Source organism: Pongo pygmaeus, chromosome 10 (assembly GCF_028885625.2).
Source record: "Pongo pygmaeus isolate AG05252 chromosome 10, NHGRI_mPonPyg2-v2.0_pri, whole genome shotgun sequence".
Classification (NCBI taxonomy): domain Eukaryota; kingdom Metazoa; phylum Chordata; class Mammalia; order Primates; family Hominidae; genus Pongo; species Pongo pygmaeus.
This window is the reverse complement of record NC_072383.2, coordinates 105,520,548-105,539,161: the sequence shown is the minus strand read 5'-3', so window position 1 is coordinate 105,539,161 and position 18,614 is coordinate 105,520,548. Positions and strand designations below refer to the sequence as shown.

Sequence of the window (18,614 nt, the reverse complement as noted above, 5' to 3'; positions counted from 1 at the left end):
GCCACATCAGTTGACCCTTCCTTTCACCAAAGATTTCTCTATAGCTTGCAATGCTGTTTGATAGCATTTTACCCACAGTACAACTTTAAAAATTGGAGTCAATCCTCTCAAACCCTGCCACTGCTTCATCAACTAAATTTGTGTTATATCCTAAATCCTTTGTTATCATTTTGATGATGTTCACAGCATCTTCGCCAGCAGTAGATTCCATTTCAGGAAACCACTTTCTTGCTCATCCATAGAAAGCAGCTCCTCATCCATTTAAGTTTTATCATAAGATTGCGGTAATTCAGTCACATCCTCAGGCTCCACTTCTAGTTTTAGTTCTATTGCTATTTCTACCACATTTGTAGTTCCTTCCTCCACTGAAGTCTTGAACCCCTCAGAGTCATCCATGAGGACTGGAATCAACTTCTTCCAAATTGCTGTTAATGTTGATATTTTAACCTCCTCCCATGAATCACAGATGTTCTTACTGGCATCTAGAATGGCAAATCCTTTCCAAAGATTTTCAATTTACTTTGCTCAGACCCATCAAAAGAATCACTGTCTGTGGCAGCTATAGCCTTACAAAATGTGTTTCTTAATAAAACTTGAAAGTCAGAATTACTCCTTGATCCATGGGCTGCAGAATTGATGTTACATTGATAGGAATGAAAACAATGTTAATCTCTCTAATAAATCTCCATTGGAACTTTTGGATGACCAAGTACGTTGTCTGCGAGCAGTGATATTTTTAAAGAAGTCTTTCTTTCTGAGCAGTAGGTCTCAACAGAGAGCTTAAAATATTTATAAACCATTTTGTAAACACATGTGCTGTCATCCAGGCTTTGTTGTTCCTGTTCTGCACAGGCAGAGTAGATTTAGCATAGTTCTCAAGGGACCTAGGAGTTTTAGAATGGGCAATGAGAATTGGCTTCAACTTAAAGTCACCAGCTATGTTAGCCCCTCACAAGAAAGTCAGCCTGTACTTTGAAGCTTTGAAGCTAGGCATTGACTTTTTCTTCTTTTTTTATTTTTGAGACGGAGTGTTCCTCTGTCACCCATGCTGCAGTGCAGTGGCACGATCTTGGCTCACTGCAGCCTTCGCCTCCTGGGCTCAATTGATTCTCCTGCCTCAGCCTCCTGAGTAGCTTGGACCGCAGGCGTGCACCACCATGCCTGGCTAAATTTTGTATTTTTAGTAGAGACAGGGTTTCACCATGTTAGCCAGACTGGTCTCGAACTCCTGACCTCAAGCATCTGCCTGCCTCAGCTTCCCAAAGTGCTGGGATTACAGGCATGAGCCACTGTGCCTGGCCTGGCATTGACTTTTTCTGTCTAGCTGTGAAAGTCCTAGATGACATCTTCTTCCAATAGAAGGCTGCTTCATCAACACTGAAAATCTGTAGTTTAGTGTAGCCACCTTAATTCATTATCTTAGATAGATCTGGATAACTTGCTACTTCTCCACCCAGCACTTGTTGCTTCACTTTGTACTTTTAGGTTATGGAGACAGCTTCTTTGCTTAAACCTTATGTACCAACCTCTGCTAGCTTCCAACTTTCCTTCTACAGCTTCCTCACCTCTCTCAGCCTTCACAGAATCGAAGAGCGTTAGGGCCTGTCTCTGGATTAGGACTGTGCTTTAAGGGAGTATTGTATCTGGTTTGATCTTCTATCCAGACCCCTAAAGTTTTCTCCATATCGCCATTAAGGCTGCTTTGTTTTTTTTATGATTCATGTGTTCATTGGAGTAGCACTTTTAATTTCCTTCAAGAACTTTTTCCTTTGTGTAGACATCTTGGCTAACTGTTTGGTGCAAATGGCCTAGCTTTTGGCCTGTCTCAGCTTTTTTTTTTTTTTTGAGACAGAGTCTTGCCCAGGCTGGAGTGCAATGGCTCGATCTCGGCTCACTGCAACCTCCGCCTTCCAGGTTCAAACGATTCTCCTGCCTCAGCCTCCCGAGTAGCTGGGATTACAGGCACACGCCACCATGCCCAGTTTTTGTTTGTTTGTTTGTTTGTTTTTAGTAGAGACGGGGTTTTACCATGTTGCCAGGCTGGTCTGGAACTCCTGACCTCGTGTTCTGCCTGCCTTGGCCTCCCAAAGTGCTGGGATTACAGGCGTGAGCCACCACGCCCAGCCTGGCCTGTCTCAGCTTTCAACATGCCTTCCTCACTAAGCTTATTTCTAGCTTTTGGTTGAAAGTGAGAGATGTGTGACTCTTCATTTCACTTGAACACTTAGAGACCATTGTAGGGTTACTAACTGGCCTAACTTCAATATTGTTGTCTCAGGGAATAAGGAGGCCTGAGGAGAGCGAGAGAGAGTTGGGGGAAAGGCTAGATAGGGCAGACAGACCACACTACATTTATCAATTAAGTTCACCCTCTTTCATGGGTGCAGTTCATGGTACCCCAAAACAATTACAATAGTAGCATCAGAGATCTCTGATAAAAGCTGGGTGTAGTGACTGGTACCTGTAGTGCCAGCTACTCAGGAGGCTGAAATGGGAGGATCACTTGAGGCCAGGAGTTCAAGACCAGCATGGGTGATACAGTGAGACCACATCTCTTAAAAAAAAAAAGAGAAGAGATCACAGGTCATCATAACAGATATAATAATGAAAAAGTTTGAAATACTGTGAGAATTGATAAAATGTGACACAGACACGAGGCGAGCACATGCTGTTGGGAAAATGGCACCAATAGAATTGTTTAGTGCAGGGTTGCCGTTAGCCTTTGATTTATAAAATGCACAATATCTGAGAAGCGCAATAAAGCAAAGCACAATAAAATGAGTTGCCCTTGTAAATTTTTCATGTTCAAATTGCTGATGTGATTTTTGTCTCCTGTTAGTCAACAAAGCCAAAATCTGGTTCTTTGAAAACATTAATAAAATTGATAAACTCTTAACAATACTGATTCGGATAAAAAAGAAAGAAAATACAAGTTACCTATATCAGGAATAAGAAAGAGGACATCACTAGAGATTCTCCAAACTTTAAAAGCATAGTAAAGAATATCATAAACGCTATAGTGCCAATAAATTATACATCTGAGATGAAATGAAAAAATTTCTTGAAAGGTATAACTTACTAGAACTCTCATAAGAAGAAAAAGAAAACCTAAATAGCCCTATATCTCTTAAGAAATTGAATTTATAATTAAAAACCTTCCCATAAACAAACTTCAAGCCCTTAGATGGCTTTATTTTGAGTTATATCACATATTTAAGAAGGAAATATTTCCTTCTTAAATTAAACTCTTTCAGAAAACAGGATTGAGATTACTTCCCAACTCATTTTATGAGGACAGCATAACCCTGATACCAAAACCTGACAAGGAAAGTTTAAGAAAAAATTAAAAGTATAGCCAAGTGTCCCCCATAAACAAAGACTCAGAAATCACTAAATTGAATCTAGCAATATTTTTTATTTAAAAAAAGTTTTTTTTGTAAAGACACTATGTGGTCTCATTATGTTACCTAGGCTGAGCTCAAACTCCTGTGCTCAAGCCATCCTCCCATGTTGACTTCCCAAAGTGCTGGAATTACAGGTATGAACCACCGTACCCGACCGTGAACCTGGCTATATATATATATATATATATATATATATATATATATTTTTTTTTTTTTGAGACGAAGTCTTGCTCTGTCGCCCAGGCTGGAGTGCAGTGGTACAATCTTGGCTCACTGCAACCTCTGCCTCCCGGGTTCAAGCAATTCTCCTGCCTCAGCCTCCTGAGTAGCTGGAATTACAGGCACCCATCACCACGTCTGGCTAATTGTTGTATCTTTATTGGAGACGGGGTTTCACCATGTTGCCCAGAGTGGTCTCAAACTCCTGAGCTCAGGCTATCCACCTGCCTCAGCCTCCCAAAGAGCTCACTGGTGTGAGCCACCATGCCCAGGCTGCAATATTTTAAAATACTACTACTTCAGGATCAAGTGGGGTTTATCTCATGAATACAAAGTTGGTTGAGCATTAAAAAAATCAATTAATATAACCTACTGGGTTAATAGGATAAAGGAAAAGAGAAATTATCTTAACAAATGAAGAGAACGCATCTGACATAATTCAACACCCACGTATACTTTTTAAGAAGGTTTTTAGCTAACTAGAAATTCTTTAAAGTGCTGTATTAGTTTGTTCTCACACTGCTAATAAAGACATACCTGAGACTGGGTAATTTACAAAGGAAAGAGATTTAATTGACTCACAGTTTCACATGACTGGGGAGGCCTCACAATCCTAGTGGAAGATGGAGGAGCAAAGGCACATGTTACATGGCAGCAGGCAAGAGAGCATGTGTAAGGGAACTGCCCTTTAAAAAAACCATCAGACCTCGTGAGACTTATTCACTATCATGAGAACAGCACGGGCGAAACCTGCCCCCATGATTCAGTTACCTCCCACTGGGTCCCTCCCATGACATGTGGAGATTATGGGAGCTGCAATTCAAAATGAGATTTGGGTGGGGACACAGCCAAACCATATCAAGTGCTAAATAGCAATTTGATAAAGGAAGTCTACAAAAAAACACAAAATCATACTTAAAGGTGAAACACTGAATGCTTTCTACCCAAGATAGGAAAAAACAAGGATATTTGCTTTTACAACTTACTTGAAGTCTAGCCAGTGCAGTCATGGAAGACAGAGTGTGGATTATTAGCTTACAACCTCACACCCCATCCCCGTATTCTCTATCATAGCATTTTTTTTCCCTAATAGTTACGTATTCATTAATTTACCTCTGTATTGCCACTCTTTCTCAATAAGCTCCAGGAGAGGGGCATCTAGCATAGTATCTGTCATATAATTAGAATTACAATAAATATTTAGTGTATTAATGAATGTATTTAATGTTCAGGAAACTTTCTCTTCCCTAGATTTTCATTTTTCTTGTGGAGAGATGTTCACTAATTTATCCCCAGGGAAGGAAAAGTGAATGATCTCATTGGTGAGTTTAGGAGAAGGAGCTGGGCTAGTTTAGCTCAGACGGTTCCTTTTCTTTTAGTTGTAGAGAGCACACATTATATTCTCCTCTTCTATGTAATACATTTTATAGGGAAAGCCCACACTGCAGGGAGATGCTGCTTATGATTGAGTAGGTAAATCTGTTTGATTCAGCAGTGAAATAGTATTAGCAAGTTTACCTGCCCTGAAACCTAGTATGTTTTCTACAATTCAGCTTTGCTAATAATATGGCTGATATTTTTATCTTTAGCCCCCTGGCTTACATGACTGAACTCAAGAAGGAAAAGGGGCAGGAAGTGTTATTTATTGACTCACTTCAGTATTTACTACCTAAGATTTAAAATAATATTTTTCAAAAAACAGTATTAAATCACACTAGGCACATTGGCTCTCGTCTGTAATCCCAGCACGTTGCGAGGCCGAGGCAGGAGGATCTCTTGAGGCCAGGATTTTGAGACTAGCTTGGGCAATACAGTGAGACCGTGTCTTTACGAAAAAAAAAAAAAAAAATTAAGTTAGCTGGGTATGGTGGTGCATGCCTGTAGTCCTAGCTACTCAGGAGGTTGAGGCGGGAGAATTGCTCAAGTCCTGGAGTCTGAGGTTGCAGTGAGCTATGATTGCACCATTGCACTCCAGCTTAGGCAACAGAGTGGGAGCCTAACTCTTTAAAAAAAAAAAGAAAAGAAAAGAAAAAGAGTTCCTGTCATTCATTGAGGGCTTGCTATGCATTGTGCTCTGTCCTAAAGACTCTATATGCATTATGTTATTTAATTCTTTAGCAACCCAATAATATGGTTAATTTTTTCACTTCCCTGTAGCAAATACTTACATAGGGTTTATTACGTGCTGGGCACTCTCTCTGCACTTTACTTATTCTACCCGTTTTATAGACTAGGAAACAGGCATGGAGAGTTTAGCAGTTTGCCTAAGTAGTTGAGCCAGTCTTTGAACTTAGGAAGTCTAACTTGTTAGATCCTGTGTTTTTAAACTATTCTATACTACCTCACTATAAAACAAAGAAATAGAATGCTTTTCTATTCTCATCTTAGTTTTATTTTTAAATTTCAAAAATAGCAAGTTCATACTAACAAATCTGAGCAATGCAGCAGAATGTAAAAGTTATTTACATGCTCAAATTCTATTCCTCAAAATCAACAGCCCTTAATTTCTTGATGTGCACTCTTCAGGACTTTTAAGAAAGGAAAAAATTTTTAATGACATACTGTTTTTTTCCTAGTAGTTTAGCAGACATTTAAAAACAATTACTGGCTGGGCATGGTGGCTCACGCCTGTAATCCCAGCACTTTGGGAGGCCGAGGTAGATGGAGGTCAGGAGTTTGAGACCAGCCTGGCCAAAATGGCAAAACGCCGTCTCTACTGAAAATACAAAAATTAGCTAGTTGTGGTGGTGTGTGCCTTTAATCCCAGCTACTCAGGAGGCTGAAGCAGGAGAATCGCTTGAATCTGGGAGGCAGAGGTTGCAGTGAGCCGAGATCATGCCACTGCACTTCAGCCTGGGTGACAAAGTGAGATGTCATCTAAAAAAAAAAAAAAAAAAAAGATTACTAATACATATTATTGGCAAGTGTGTGGAGATCAAGCCTTAGGTGCACTGCTGATGGGAATGTAAATTTGTACAGTCTTTCTGGTATATAATTTGACAGCCTATCAGAATTTTGAATGTGCTTATCTTTGATCCATCAGTTGTTTTTCAAGGGATTATTTCTAGGAAAAAATTGGATAAATACCCTAAAATTTGTATGATGTGTGCATAAAGGTAAAGATATATACTGTAAAGTTTATAATGGCATTTTTTTGTTTTTTTTGAGATGGAGCCTCGCTCCCGTCACTCAGGCTGGAGTGCAGTGGCACGATCTCAGTTCACTGCAACCTCCACCTCCCGGGTTCAAGTGATTCTACTTCCTCAGCCTCCTGAGTAGCTGGAATTACAGGCATGTGCCACCACACCCAGCTAATGTTTTTATTTTTAGTAGAGACGGGGTTTCACCACGTTGGCCAGGCTGGTCTTGAACTCCTGACCTCAGGTGATCCACCCACCTCAGCCTCCCAGAGTGCTAGGATTACAGGCATGAGCCACCACACCTGGCCTAGAATAGCAATTTTTTTAAACCCACCATTGGAATAGCCCTTGTCTAATCTGGAAGTGTTTGGTGAATTATATTATGTTACCATATAGGCAGTTAAATAATGGTAGAATTTTTTCTTTATGAGATAAATCAGAATAGACTTAGAATAAAAAAAAAAACTTTCTCCTTAAGAAAAATCAATTCCTTTAAGTCACAGTTTCCTCATTTAAAATCAGTATAAGGAGATGTACAGAACTTATTAACATAGCTCCTGATAATAAGTAACTGATACTATTATTACCATCTCCAAATTTTTCAGTTAACATTTTTTAGTAATCAGAAAGAAAATATTTACATACACACACACACACGACCTCAGCCAGGCAGCTTATACCATATCAATATCAAAGGTTAGTTAAAGACCAGTTCTTAGACTCAACAGACATAAATTCAGGTGGTCTGGCTCTCTGTGAACTCTGGCAGGTCCCTAAGTTTTAAAAATAAACTTATCTCCAAAATGGAAGTACTAACCAAAGTGCCAAACTCTGAGTGTTGTTGTGAGGCTCAAATGAAATAATGTAAGTATGAGTAATTTGAAAAAGTAAAGTGCTCTACAAACACATTTAGTGTAAGAGCTGGTTTTAAGCATATTGCTTTGCTAGATTGTCTGTTGCCTAGCATAATGCCCAGAATCTAATGGGTTATGCATTTGTTACTTATGTATTTTTTAATTGATAAATTGTTTACTTTTTCCTGCATATTCAAAGTTTGATTTATGTGTAATCCTTTGATATGTAGATTTTCAGCTTTTTCACTTTTTGTTATAATAGAAAAAATAACTATTAAAATTGGTGTACATTGTTCCCCGTTCTCTTACTTTAGGAATGGAACATTACTAAACTTTCAATTGAGTATGATTCTGAGCCCTTTGGAAAGGAACGAGATGCAGCTATTAAGAAACTGGCAACTGAAGCTGGAGTAGAAGTCATTGTAAGAATTTCACATACATTATATGACCTAGACAAGTGAGTCCTTTTTTTTCTATTTTTTTTTTTACTGTGGGAAAATGCGTATAACATAATATTTACCATCTTAACCATTTTTAAGTATATAGTTCGGTGGTATTAACTACATAGATAAGTTTTTAACTGAGGTTTATAAAGTAGAAATAACATGTACTTCACAGAGTTATGGGAGAATTAAGTGAACATATGTCAAATCCTTACTTAGCATTTTATTTAGCTGCTATTGACCCAATGACAGGTATCAGCATTTCAGTTTCAAAACTATTATGGATTAAGACTTACAGAATTTTCCTTGACTACTCTTAACTCAGCCTCCTGTGGTCTTGCCTTTCTGGGCTCTTAGCATTATCAATTTTATAGTTATACATAGTTATAAATTGCATTGACATATTTTGTATGCTTGTTTAATGTTATCTTATTTCATGTATATCTATCTTGTCTGTCTGGATTTTAAATCCAGATGCAAATTGGATGTAATATAACATTGCATAGCTGTAGTCCTCTGAACAATGGCATAATAGAATATTTCCCAAAGTGTATTTCTTCCAACACCAGTCCTTGGTGATCCTTTGTCCCACAGAAATTCTGTGGTCAAACTTAAATTTAGGGAGTATTATATGCTATGAGTCTTAGAGGTCTATAAAACTTAACTGTTTAAAACTTTTGGCATACCATTGTCCTTTTAAGTACTGAAATCTTATAATTTATTTACCTTTTAAATCATTTTACTTTTTTAGTAATTTATGTATTTTATCAAGTTAGTAAAAAATTCTGTAACATGACAAACTAGCTGATTTTACATTTTAAATGTATCAAAAAATCATGATTTGATTCAGACAAAGGTCTTACTTGATACTAAGCTAGAATTCATATATCTTTTAATAATAATCTTGCCTTCGAGCTCACCAATTTGCTTAACTTTAGGGAGCTTATAGCAAGGAGGGGGCAAAACAGGATAAAAGCAGTTGCTTCTAAGTGGGAGACTCAGTGTTATGCATAAAATTAAGTGTTTAGGCCAGGCGCGACGGCTCACACCTGTAATCCCAGCACTTTGGGAGGCTGAGGCAGGTGGATCACAAGGTCAGGAGTTCAAGACCAGCCTGGCCAAAATGGTGAAACCCCCATCTCTACTAAAAATACAAAAATTAGCCAGGCATAGTGGCGGGTGCCTGTAATCCAGCTACTTGGGAGGCTGAGGTAGGAGAATCACTTGAACCCGGGAGGCAGAGGTTGCAGTGAGCCAAGATAGCACCACTGCATTCCAGCCTGGGCAACAGAGCGAGACTCTGTCTCAAAAAAAAAAAAAAAAAAAAAATCAAGTGTTTATTGGATTGAATGTGAATATTTACTATATGTAATCTATCATATTAAAATGTAACATATAGAAAATGTTTTGTCCTGAGATTCTCATTTTGCTACTGTTGTGTAATTAACAATGTCCTCAGTAGTATTATTGTAGCATCATTACATTCAGCAAAATTCATTGCAACCCTATGAATAAATTCAAAATACATCAAAGCAAAATTTACTTAAACAGGATATCTTTTATGGTGATTGCTTTCTGTATTACTTTCTGTATGTATCTGTAGTTGATACATCACTACGTATTGTATAATGAAAAATACACTAAAATACACTAAGAAAACCTTGATTTGCCATTTATCAGTTATATGACCTTGACTAGTTTACTTAACTCTCCTGGTAGGCCTGTTTTCACATCTGTAAAATGATGGAGTTGGATTTCACCTGTCATTTTTTATTAAGGCCAAATGCTAAGCAAATGGCCATAATGAAAAAAAGTAGTTATTCCAAAATAGTGTCTAAACTTAATCTAAACTACCATTGGCAAAGCTAGTTATTTTTTTTAATTAATACTTGATTGAGGTAATTAATGATCAGAAGTAAAAAGATACTTAAATTTAAATAACTTGAAATTTGGGGGCTTATGTGTTCTAAGTATGTGACATAGATACATATGCTGACATCTCTCATGCCTTCATTAGCACAATAGAAAATAGGAAGTAATTGTCACCACAGTAATATAGAATCAAAATTTATAAAATTTGCTGAAGGAAATAGGGTAATTGTTTTAGTCCGTTTTTATGATGCTGATAAAGACATACCCAAGACTGGGCAATTTACAAAAGAAAAAGATTTAATGGACTTACAGTTCCACACGCTCAGAAGGCCTCATAATCATGGTGGAAGGCAAGGAGAAGCAAGTCATGTCTTACATGGATGACAGCAGGCAAGGAGGGAGCTTGTGCAGGGTAACTCCCCCTTTTAAAAACCATCAGATCTTGTGAGACTTACTCATTATCTTGAGAGCAGCACGGGAAAGACCTACCCCCATGATTCAGTTACCTCCCACAGGGTCCCTCCCATGACATGTGGGAATTGTGGGAGTTACAACTGAAGATGACATTTTGGTGGGGGCACAGCCAAACCATATCAGGAATGTAGGTCCAAGGATACAAAGTAGAAGTTATGTAAGATGAACAACACTAGAGGTCTAGTGTACAGAGTAAGGATTTTAGTTAATAAAATTGTCTTTTATTTGGAATTTTTATCAAATAAGTAGATTTTAGCTGCTTTTGTCACACACATACAAAAAAGTAACTGAGATTATAAATATGTTAATCTGCTTCACTATAGTAACCATTTTACTATCTACATGTATCCCATAATGTGTTGTAAACTCAAATATATACAATAAAATTTATTTTTCCTAAATGAGACCTGCTGATTACTCTTTCATATAATTATCAGCCTGGTTTAGTTTTTATTGATGATTGAGATTCTTTGAGCTGGGCCATAACATGTTTTTCATGTGTCTGTGTATATTAACTTTTTGTAATTGCCTTTAGACTAATTTACCCTCTTACTTGTTTTTTCCTCTCATAAGTTTTTAATATTCTTTGTCTTAAAGGTTTTAATATTTGTGTAGTGTGTATATTTGATACCTAGAGGATGTCTAGAAGCTCAGGAGAATGATTTTTGGACTCATTAATCATTTTGGACACATTTCTCGGTCATTATAACAAGCTAACATTTCCCTCAAAGACTTCAGTTATTAATTTTATTTTCTGCTTTTTAAGCCTTTTGGGAGCTTATTAGCCAAAATTTATTGTCTTTTTTTATACTAACTACATTTTACTAACTCTTGTTATAGGATCATAGAACTCAATGGTGGACAACCACCTCTAACTTATAAAAGATTCCAGACTCTTATCAGCAAAATGGAACCACTAGAGATACCAGTAGAGACAATTACTTCAGAAGTGATAGAAAAGTGCACAACTCCTCTGTCTGATGACCATGATGAGAAATATGGAGTCCCTTCACTGGAAGAGCTAGGTGAGTGTAAACTGTAACCAGTGTGAGGCTTAAAAGTTAATAAATCATAAATTACTCAGAAAATTCCCATTTTAATTTTGCCATGTAAAGTAGTTTGCATTAGGAGAGAAAGAAAGGGCAGGGGGAGAAGAAAAAGAACCCTTTAAGAAGTGATATGTTTGTTCATCATTTATGTGTTCTATAAGTATGTGATCTATTGTTACCACCTTAAGATGTACATCCTGAAAAATTGAAACCATGTCATATTCTCTATAGGTGAGGGCTTATTTAGGCCTTCAGTTCATTTTTATGGTACTCTCTTAATTTTTCTGCAAAGTAATTTGTTCTGCCAGTTATTGGGGTTAAATAAAAATTAGTTTCGGAAGAATGATGTTTTTTTCTTTTCTTTCTTGTAGGTTTCGATACAGATGGCTTATCCTCTGCAGTGTGGCCAGGCGGAGAAACTGAAGCACTTACTCGTTTGGAAAGGCATTTGGAAAGAAAAGTATGATAATGTAGATTATATAGCTATGGTTGTATTTCCAAACTGCCATTTAAAAAATAATTTTTCTCTCTTTTAAAAATAACAAATAGATTGTTGAAAGGGGAGGATTAACGGAAATGGTTAAAATAGCACAAACCTAATTGTTTGAAGGTTAACTACCATCTCCTCATTTAAATGCTCTTTCTCCTTCTCTTCTAATTATTTCCCCTTTAGCTACTACCGCACTACCTCTTCTGTTCTTTCTACCTAAGCTAGTATCTAGTGGCCACAATTTCGAAACTAGAATAGAATTATATTTCACCTTTACCTTTGTGTTAAAGAGAGGTTGAAAGCCAGGCATGGTGGCTTACGCCTGTAATCCCAGCACTTTGGGAGGCTGAGGCAGGTGGATCACTTGAGGTCAGGAGTTCAAGACCAGCCTGGCCAACATGGCAAAACCCCCATCTTTACTAAAAATACAAAAGTTAGCCAGGGTGGTTGGTGTGTGCCTTTAATTCCAGCTACTTGGGATGCTGAGGCATGAGAATTGTTTGAACCCAGGAGGCAGAAGTTGCAGTAAGCCAAGATCATACCACTGTACTCCAGCCTGGGTGATGGAGTGAGACTCCATCTCAAAATAAATAAATAAATTTTCCAGGCCTGGTGGCTCATGCCTGTAATCCCAGCACTTTGGGAGGCTGAGGTGGGCGGATCATTTGGGTTCAGGAGTTTGAGACCAGCCTGGCCAACATGGTGAAATCCCATCCCTACTAAAAATACAAAAATTAGCCAGGCATGGTGGCGCATGCCTATAGTCCCAGCTACTCAGGAGGCTGAGGCAAGAGAATCCTCCACCCGGGAGCTGGAGGTTGCAGTGAGCCAAGATTGAGCCACTGCACTCCAGCCTGGGTGACAGAGCGAGACCCTGTCTCAGAAAAAAAAAAAAGAGAGAGATTGAAGGTTCTCTCAGCTTTCTGTTGGAAATTTGAAGGTAATTTATTTCACATGAGTATGTGCTGCACAAGGATGACTGAAAAGAATGCTCACTTTTTTATCCTGTCTTATTTTTTATTAAAACATGTAATTTGTGGCTAGGATAAGATTTTATTCCCCAAGAACTATGTAACTTTAAAAGAAAATCTCCATTCTGAGTGTTCTTTTAAAATTAAAAAGACAATTAGTTAATGTAATTTTCTCTGTGTGTTTTCAGGCTTGGGTGGCAAATTTTGAAAGACCTCGAATGAATGCGAATTCTCTGCTTGCAAGCCCTACTGGACTTAGTCCTTATCTCCGATTTGGTTGTTTGTCATGTCGACTGTTTTACTTCAAACTAACAGATCTCTACAAAAAGGTATTCTCTAAAATTAGAGCTTACTGTTTAATACTTTAAAAAAAACATTCTGATAATACTTCTTTGCTTTTTAACCATAGGTAAAGAAGAACAGTTCCCCTCCCCTTTCCCTTTATGGGCAACTGTTATGGCGTGAATTTTTCTATACAGCAGCAACAAATAATCCACGCTTTGATAAAATGGAAGGAAACCCTATCTGTGTTCAGATTCCTTGGGATAAAAATCCTGAGGCTTTAGCCAAATGGGCAGAAGGCCGGACAGGCTTTCCATGGATTGATGCCATCATGACACAGCTTCGTCAGGAGGGTTGGATTCATCATCTAGCCAGGCATGCAGTTGCTTGCTTCCTGACACGAGGGGACCTGTGGATTAGTTGGGAAGAAGGAATGAAGGTAAGTGTTCTAACTGATATAGCTTGCCTTATTTTGAAGGAATCCTTACCTTAATAAAACAAATCCTAGAAGTTGTCTGTTATATAGATTCATTTATAGTGTAGTTTTTCAGTGGATAAAACATTTAATTCCCCAAATATGGGGACACTTTCAGAGAAAAATGGTATAATCAGACAAGCAAAAAGGTGAAAACTGGTTAAATTGATTAACCTAAAGTCATTTTAATGGTTAAACCAGCCTAGCCACTAAGAGAACTATAAAATTTAACACTGAATTTGTTGATAGATATATTTATAGGTGATATTTCTGTCACCAAAAGAATTCACTAAAGAGTTCCTAGAGATAATGAATTCATATTATAAATTTTAAAATATAAATCATTTCACCTCACTTCACAGCTTTTTAGTAATACTTCTATTATGTAAATAGAAGCATACTACATTTTGTGACGACATCTTGTGGATTATACGTAATAAGACTTAGGTACTTTTTTTTTTTTTTTTTTTTTTTTTTTTTTTGAGACGGAGTCTCTCGCTCTGTAGCACAGGCTGGGGTGCAATGGTGTGATCTCAGCTCACTGCAACCTACGCCTTCCAGGTTCAAGTGATTCTCCTGCCTCAACCTCCCGAGTAGCTGGGATTACAGGTGCCCACCACTGTGCCCAGCTAATTTTGTATTTTTAGTAGAGAGAGGGTTTTACCACATTGCCCAGGCTGGTCTTGAACTCCTGACCTCAAATGATCCCCCTGCCTCAGCCTCCCAAAGTGCTGGGATTACACGCATGAGCCACCGCGCCCGGCCATTACGTACATTTTTTACCTTTCTGGCAATATCATACATTTGCCCCATCCAAGGACCATTTCTGAGCTTATGTGTGTGTGTGTGTGTGTTTTTAATCTCTTATATTTCCTAGTACACAGTTGTATACAAAGACAATATATAACATACTTAATGAATATATATAAAAATCATTTATTTTAATTCTATTTTCTTTCTGATCAAGGAATTCGAAGTTAAACTATGTAATGCTAGTATATATTTTTAAGTGAATTTATATTTGAGTATGCTTCCTTTGTTTAGGCTAGAATACGAAGCTAAGTTTTTGTTGGTGTTTTATGTAATAGCATTTTTGCTTTCTTGAAAGTGGTTTACTGCTTTTCCTGTGTCTACTAATAATATCCTTTTAAATCCACATCCTTTTAAATCAGTGATTTGAATATTTTTTTTTACCTTCCATTCTCCCAGTAACACTGCAGAGGTTGGAAAAGTAAATTCTCTTCAGAAGCATACTATATTACAACTATGTTTCTTTCTCTGGAAGAGCTCATTATAGAACAGAACATAGGGAAGCTAACTTTGGAATGTTTAATTTTACAATTCTGTGCTAGATTTTCTTTGCCTTGACTTTGGATCTACTGTGACCTTGAAAATGCTTGCTTTGCGAATTATGTGTGTGCAAACTAATTGGTTACTGTTACTTCTGAAGGTATTTGAAGAATTATTGCTTGATGCAGATTGGAGCATAAATGCTGGAAGTTGGATGTGGCTGTCTTGTAGTTCCTTTTTTCAACAGTTTTTTCACTGCTATTGCCCTGTTGGTTTTGGTAGGAGAACAGATCCCAATGGAGACTATATCAGGTAAATCAAGGGTGATTACTACTCAGTTTGGAATAGTTAATTCAAGAAGAGCTTTTTATGTTTAATCAATGCTTAAAGTATTCCCCACTCATGATGGGCAGCAGAGATGAGAAGGGCAAACAGATCATTTAAATGGTCTTGATTTGATTTTGGTCTGTCATAGCTAGTAGTTATAGTTTGCTTAGAGTGCATTTTATTAGTAATCTTTCTTTTTTCTCCCAAAGGCGTTATTTGCCTGTCCTAAGAGGCTTCCCTGCAAAATATATCTATGATCCCTGGAATGCACCAGAAGGTATCCAAAAGGTAGCCAAATGTTTGATAGGAGTTAATTATCCTAAACCAATGGTGAACCATGCTGAGGCAAGCCGTTTGAATATCGAAAGGATGAAACAGATCTATCAGCAGCTTTCACGATATAGAGGACTAGGTATGTTAATAACTGTCTTTGTTTCTTTGGCAGCTGTTTATGTACTTATCTTTGAATTTTATCTTGATCATAATTTAAAAGAAAATTTTTTTGTCCTTTAGGTCTTCTAGCATCAGTACCTTCTAATCCTAATGGGAATGGAGGCTTCATGGGATATTCTGCAGAAAATGTCCCAGGTTGTAGCAGCAGTGGAAGTAAGTGAAAAGGAAATTTCTGCACTTAGTAACATGAAGAGGTTATTAAACAAATATATTTGTTATTGATGCTCACTAACATATTTTATAAAAATCTATCTTTGAAATTAGCTTAATAGATTCTTTGTATGCATGCATACATGTGCACCCAGACACATCTCTTCACTCCATTGATGACATTTTAGAGATGGAAAATATCATTAGGTGTAGTAGATACTGGGTCAAGTTAAAGCTCTTGCAAACTGAGGAGAGCAATTTTAAGGATAAAATGAAACTCAAATGTCACATTTTCAGAATGCTTATTATTTTTTACTCTTTAGGTGTATGGCAACTATAAGGTAATTAGTTAAGAAAGTCAGTGGCCCTATGAACATGGCCGAAAGATTTATTGTACACATGCATAGAGCCCTCTAGTCTTTTTGCACATAAGTTTTTCTTATAAAGTCTGGTCTGTAGTAGTTTTCTGTATGATACGAATTTAGTGACCATGTAAATTCTTACATGAGATATTAATAATTTCAAGAACTCAGTATGTGTTAGAAATTTGAATCATCATATTAGTTTTTGGCTTTGACCAAAAATAGCATGAAGCTCAGTAATTTGATTAAAAAATAGGACAGCATCAGTGAGAATGGTGATTATTAAAAAGTCAAGAAACAACAGATGCTGGTGAGGATGCAGAGAAAAAGGAAGGCTTTTACATTGTTGATGGGATTGTAAATTAGTTCAACCATTGTGGAAGACAGTGTGCTGATTCCTCAAAGATCTAGAAGCAGAAATACCATTTGACTGAGCAATCCCATTACTGAGTATATACCCAAAGGAATATAAATCATTCTGTTATAAAGATACATGCACACGTATGTTCATTGCAGCACTATTCACATTAGCAAAGACATGGAATCAAGCTAAATGCCAATGATAGACTAGATAAAGAAAATGTGGTACATATGTACCATGAAATACTATGCAGCCATAAAAAGGAACGAGATCATGTTCTTTGCAGGGACATGATGGAGCTTGTAGCCATTATCCTCAGCAAACTAAGGCAGGAACAGAAAACCAAACACCTCATGTTCTCGCTTGTAAGTGGAAGTAGAATGATGAGAACACACGGATACATGCGGAGAACAACACATACTGGGGCCAGGTGCAGTAGCTCACACCTGTAATCCCAGCACTTTGGGAGGCCGAGGTGGGTGGATCACCTGAGGTCGGGAGTTCGAGACCAGCCCCTGACCAACATGGAGAAACCCCAGTCTCTACTAAAAAGACAAAATTGGCCAGGCGTGGTAGCGCATGCCTGTAATCCCAGCTACTTGGGAGGCTGAGGCAGGAGAATCACTTGAACCTAGGAGGCGGAGGTTGCGGTGAGCTGAGATCGCACCATTGTACTCCAGCCTGGGTAACAAGAGCAAAACTCCGTCTCAAAAACAAAAAACAACAAAACACACACGCTGGGGTCTGTTGGGGGGGCAGGGGCAGGGAGAGCATTAGGAAGAATAGCTAATGCATGCTGGCCTTAATACCAAGGTGATGGGTTGATCTGTGCAGCAAACCACCATGGCACATGTTTGCCTATGTAACAAACCTGCACATCCTGCACATGTACCCCCAGAACTTAAAATTGAAGGGAAGAAAAAGAAAAAAGAAATCTATACATGTGATAAAAGAGCATAAAATTATACAAACACATTGTATCAATGTCAATACCTGGTTATATTGTTGTACTGTAGTTTCATAAGATGTCACTAAGAAGACAGGGAAACAGGACCTCTTTGTACTAACTTTACAACTGTTTGTGAATCTATATTTTTCAAAATAAAAAAAAAAAAAGGATAAAAACAGGGTAGCATTTGAGGAATGCTTTTTTAAGTCAGATGTTCTAAGTTGATATTAAGAATAAAACCTTTTAAAAATTGAACCTTTTTGAATTCAGAAATGTCCTGCATCCTTGTGAAAACAGCATGTATTTTATCCTCCAAGAATTAGTTTTGGGAGAAGGGGACAAAAGCACTCACATTTTGACTGCCTACCTTGTGCCCAGTAGATAGTAAGGGATTTTTGCCTACTTTCTCACAATAACCTGGGGAGGAGGTAGTGGGATCCTCATTTTATATTTGGGGAAATAATCCTAGAAAGATTAGGTAACTTAACCAAGATCCCACAGTTAGTAAGTAGTTGAGCTAAGATTCAGATCCAAGTCTGACTAGCTCCAAAGCTTGTACTTCTTCCTGCATCATTGGGCCTCCTCTGCAAATGGAATGCCATAAGTGTTTACAAGAGAAAATATTTTATTGCTGGAATGTGATCCACCCAGCAGTTGACAGTTGCCAGTGATGGCAGTATACTTGAGAAATGTTCCTTCTCAGGATCTCCTACAATTTGAATAAACTTCCACAAGATAATCATTTCAAAAGTTCTTTCAGATCTCTTGTTCAGTTCATAGCCTGCCCTGTCAGCCCACACATGAGTGAGGGACAGAAGCTCTGTGAAGCACTAAGATAACAGGCAGGTAGCAATGGGCTAGGAACCAAGGGCTGGGCTAATGCACAATGATGGCACAGACAGCTTCTTAGACCACTCAAACCTGTGTCGTTTATTTGGAATTATCTTTAAAAGCTAATCATGGTAGCAGGTTAAATTGGGACAATTTTGCTTCACAAATGTATAAATATAGGGTAGTTTATTATATAATAGAAGAATTAATAAATCTTG

At 37.7% G+C, this 18,614-nt stretch overlaps 1 protein-coding gene across 7 annotated transcripts in view; it reads left to right on the top strand.

The window, feature by feature from the left end:
- The window catches only part of CRY1 (cryptochrome circadian regulator 1), a 102,300-nt gene that overhangs the window by 80,473 nt on the left and 3,213 nt on the right, over positions 1 to 18,614 (top strand). For all 7 annotated transcript variants that reach the window (XM_054445091.2, XM_063646677.1, XM_054445090.2 and 4 more), the window contains 8 exons: positions 7,932 to 8,074; positions 11,247 to 11,431; positions 11,827 to 11,915; positions 13,105 to 13,245; positions 13,326 to 13,637; positions 15,124 to 15,275; positions 15,500 to 15,702; positions 15,804 to 15,896. In XM_054445091.2, coding sequence (XP_054301066.1) covers positions 7,932 to 8,074; positions 11,247 to 11,431; positions 11,827 to 11,915; positions 13,105 to 13,245; positions 13,326 to 13,637; positions 15,124 to 15,275; positions 15,500 to 15,702; positions 15,804 to 15,896 — 1,318 coding nt within the window. The remainder of the gene's footprint in view (positions 1 to 7,931; positions 8,075 to 11,246; positions 11,432 to 11,826; positions 11,916 to 13,104; positions 13,246 to 13,325; positions 13,638 to 15,123; positions 15,276 to 15,499; positions 15,703 to 15,803; positions 15,897 to 18,614) is intronic.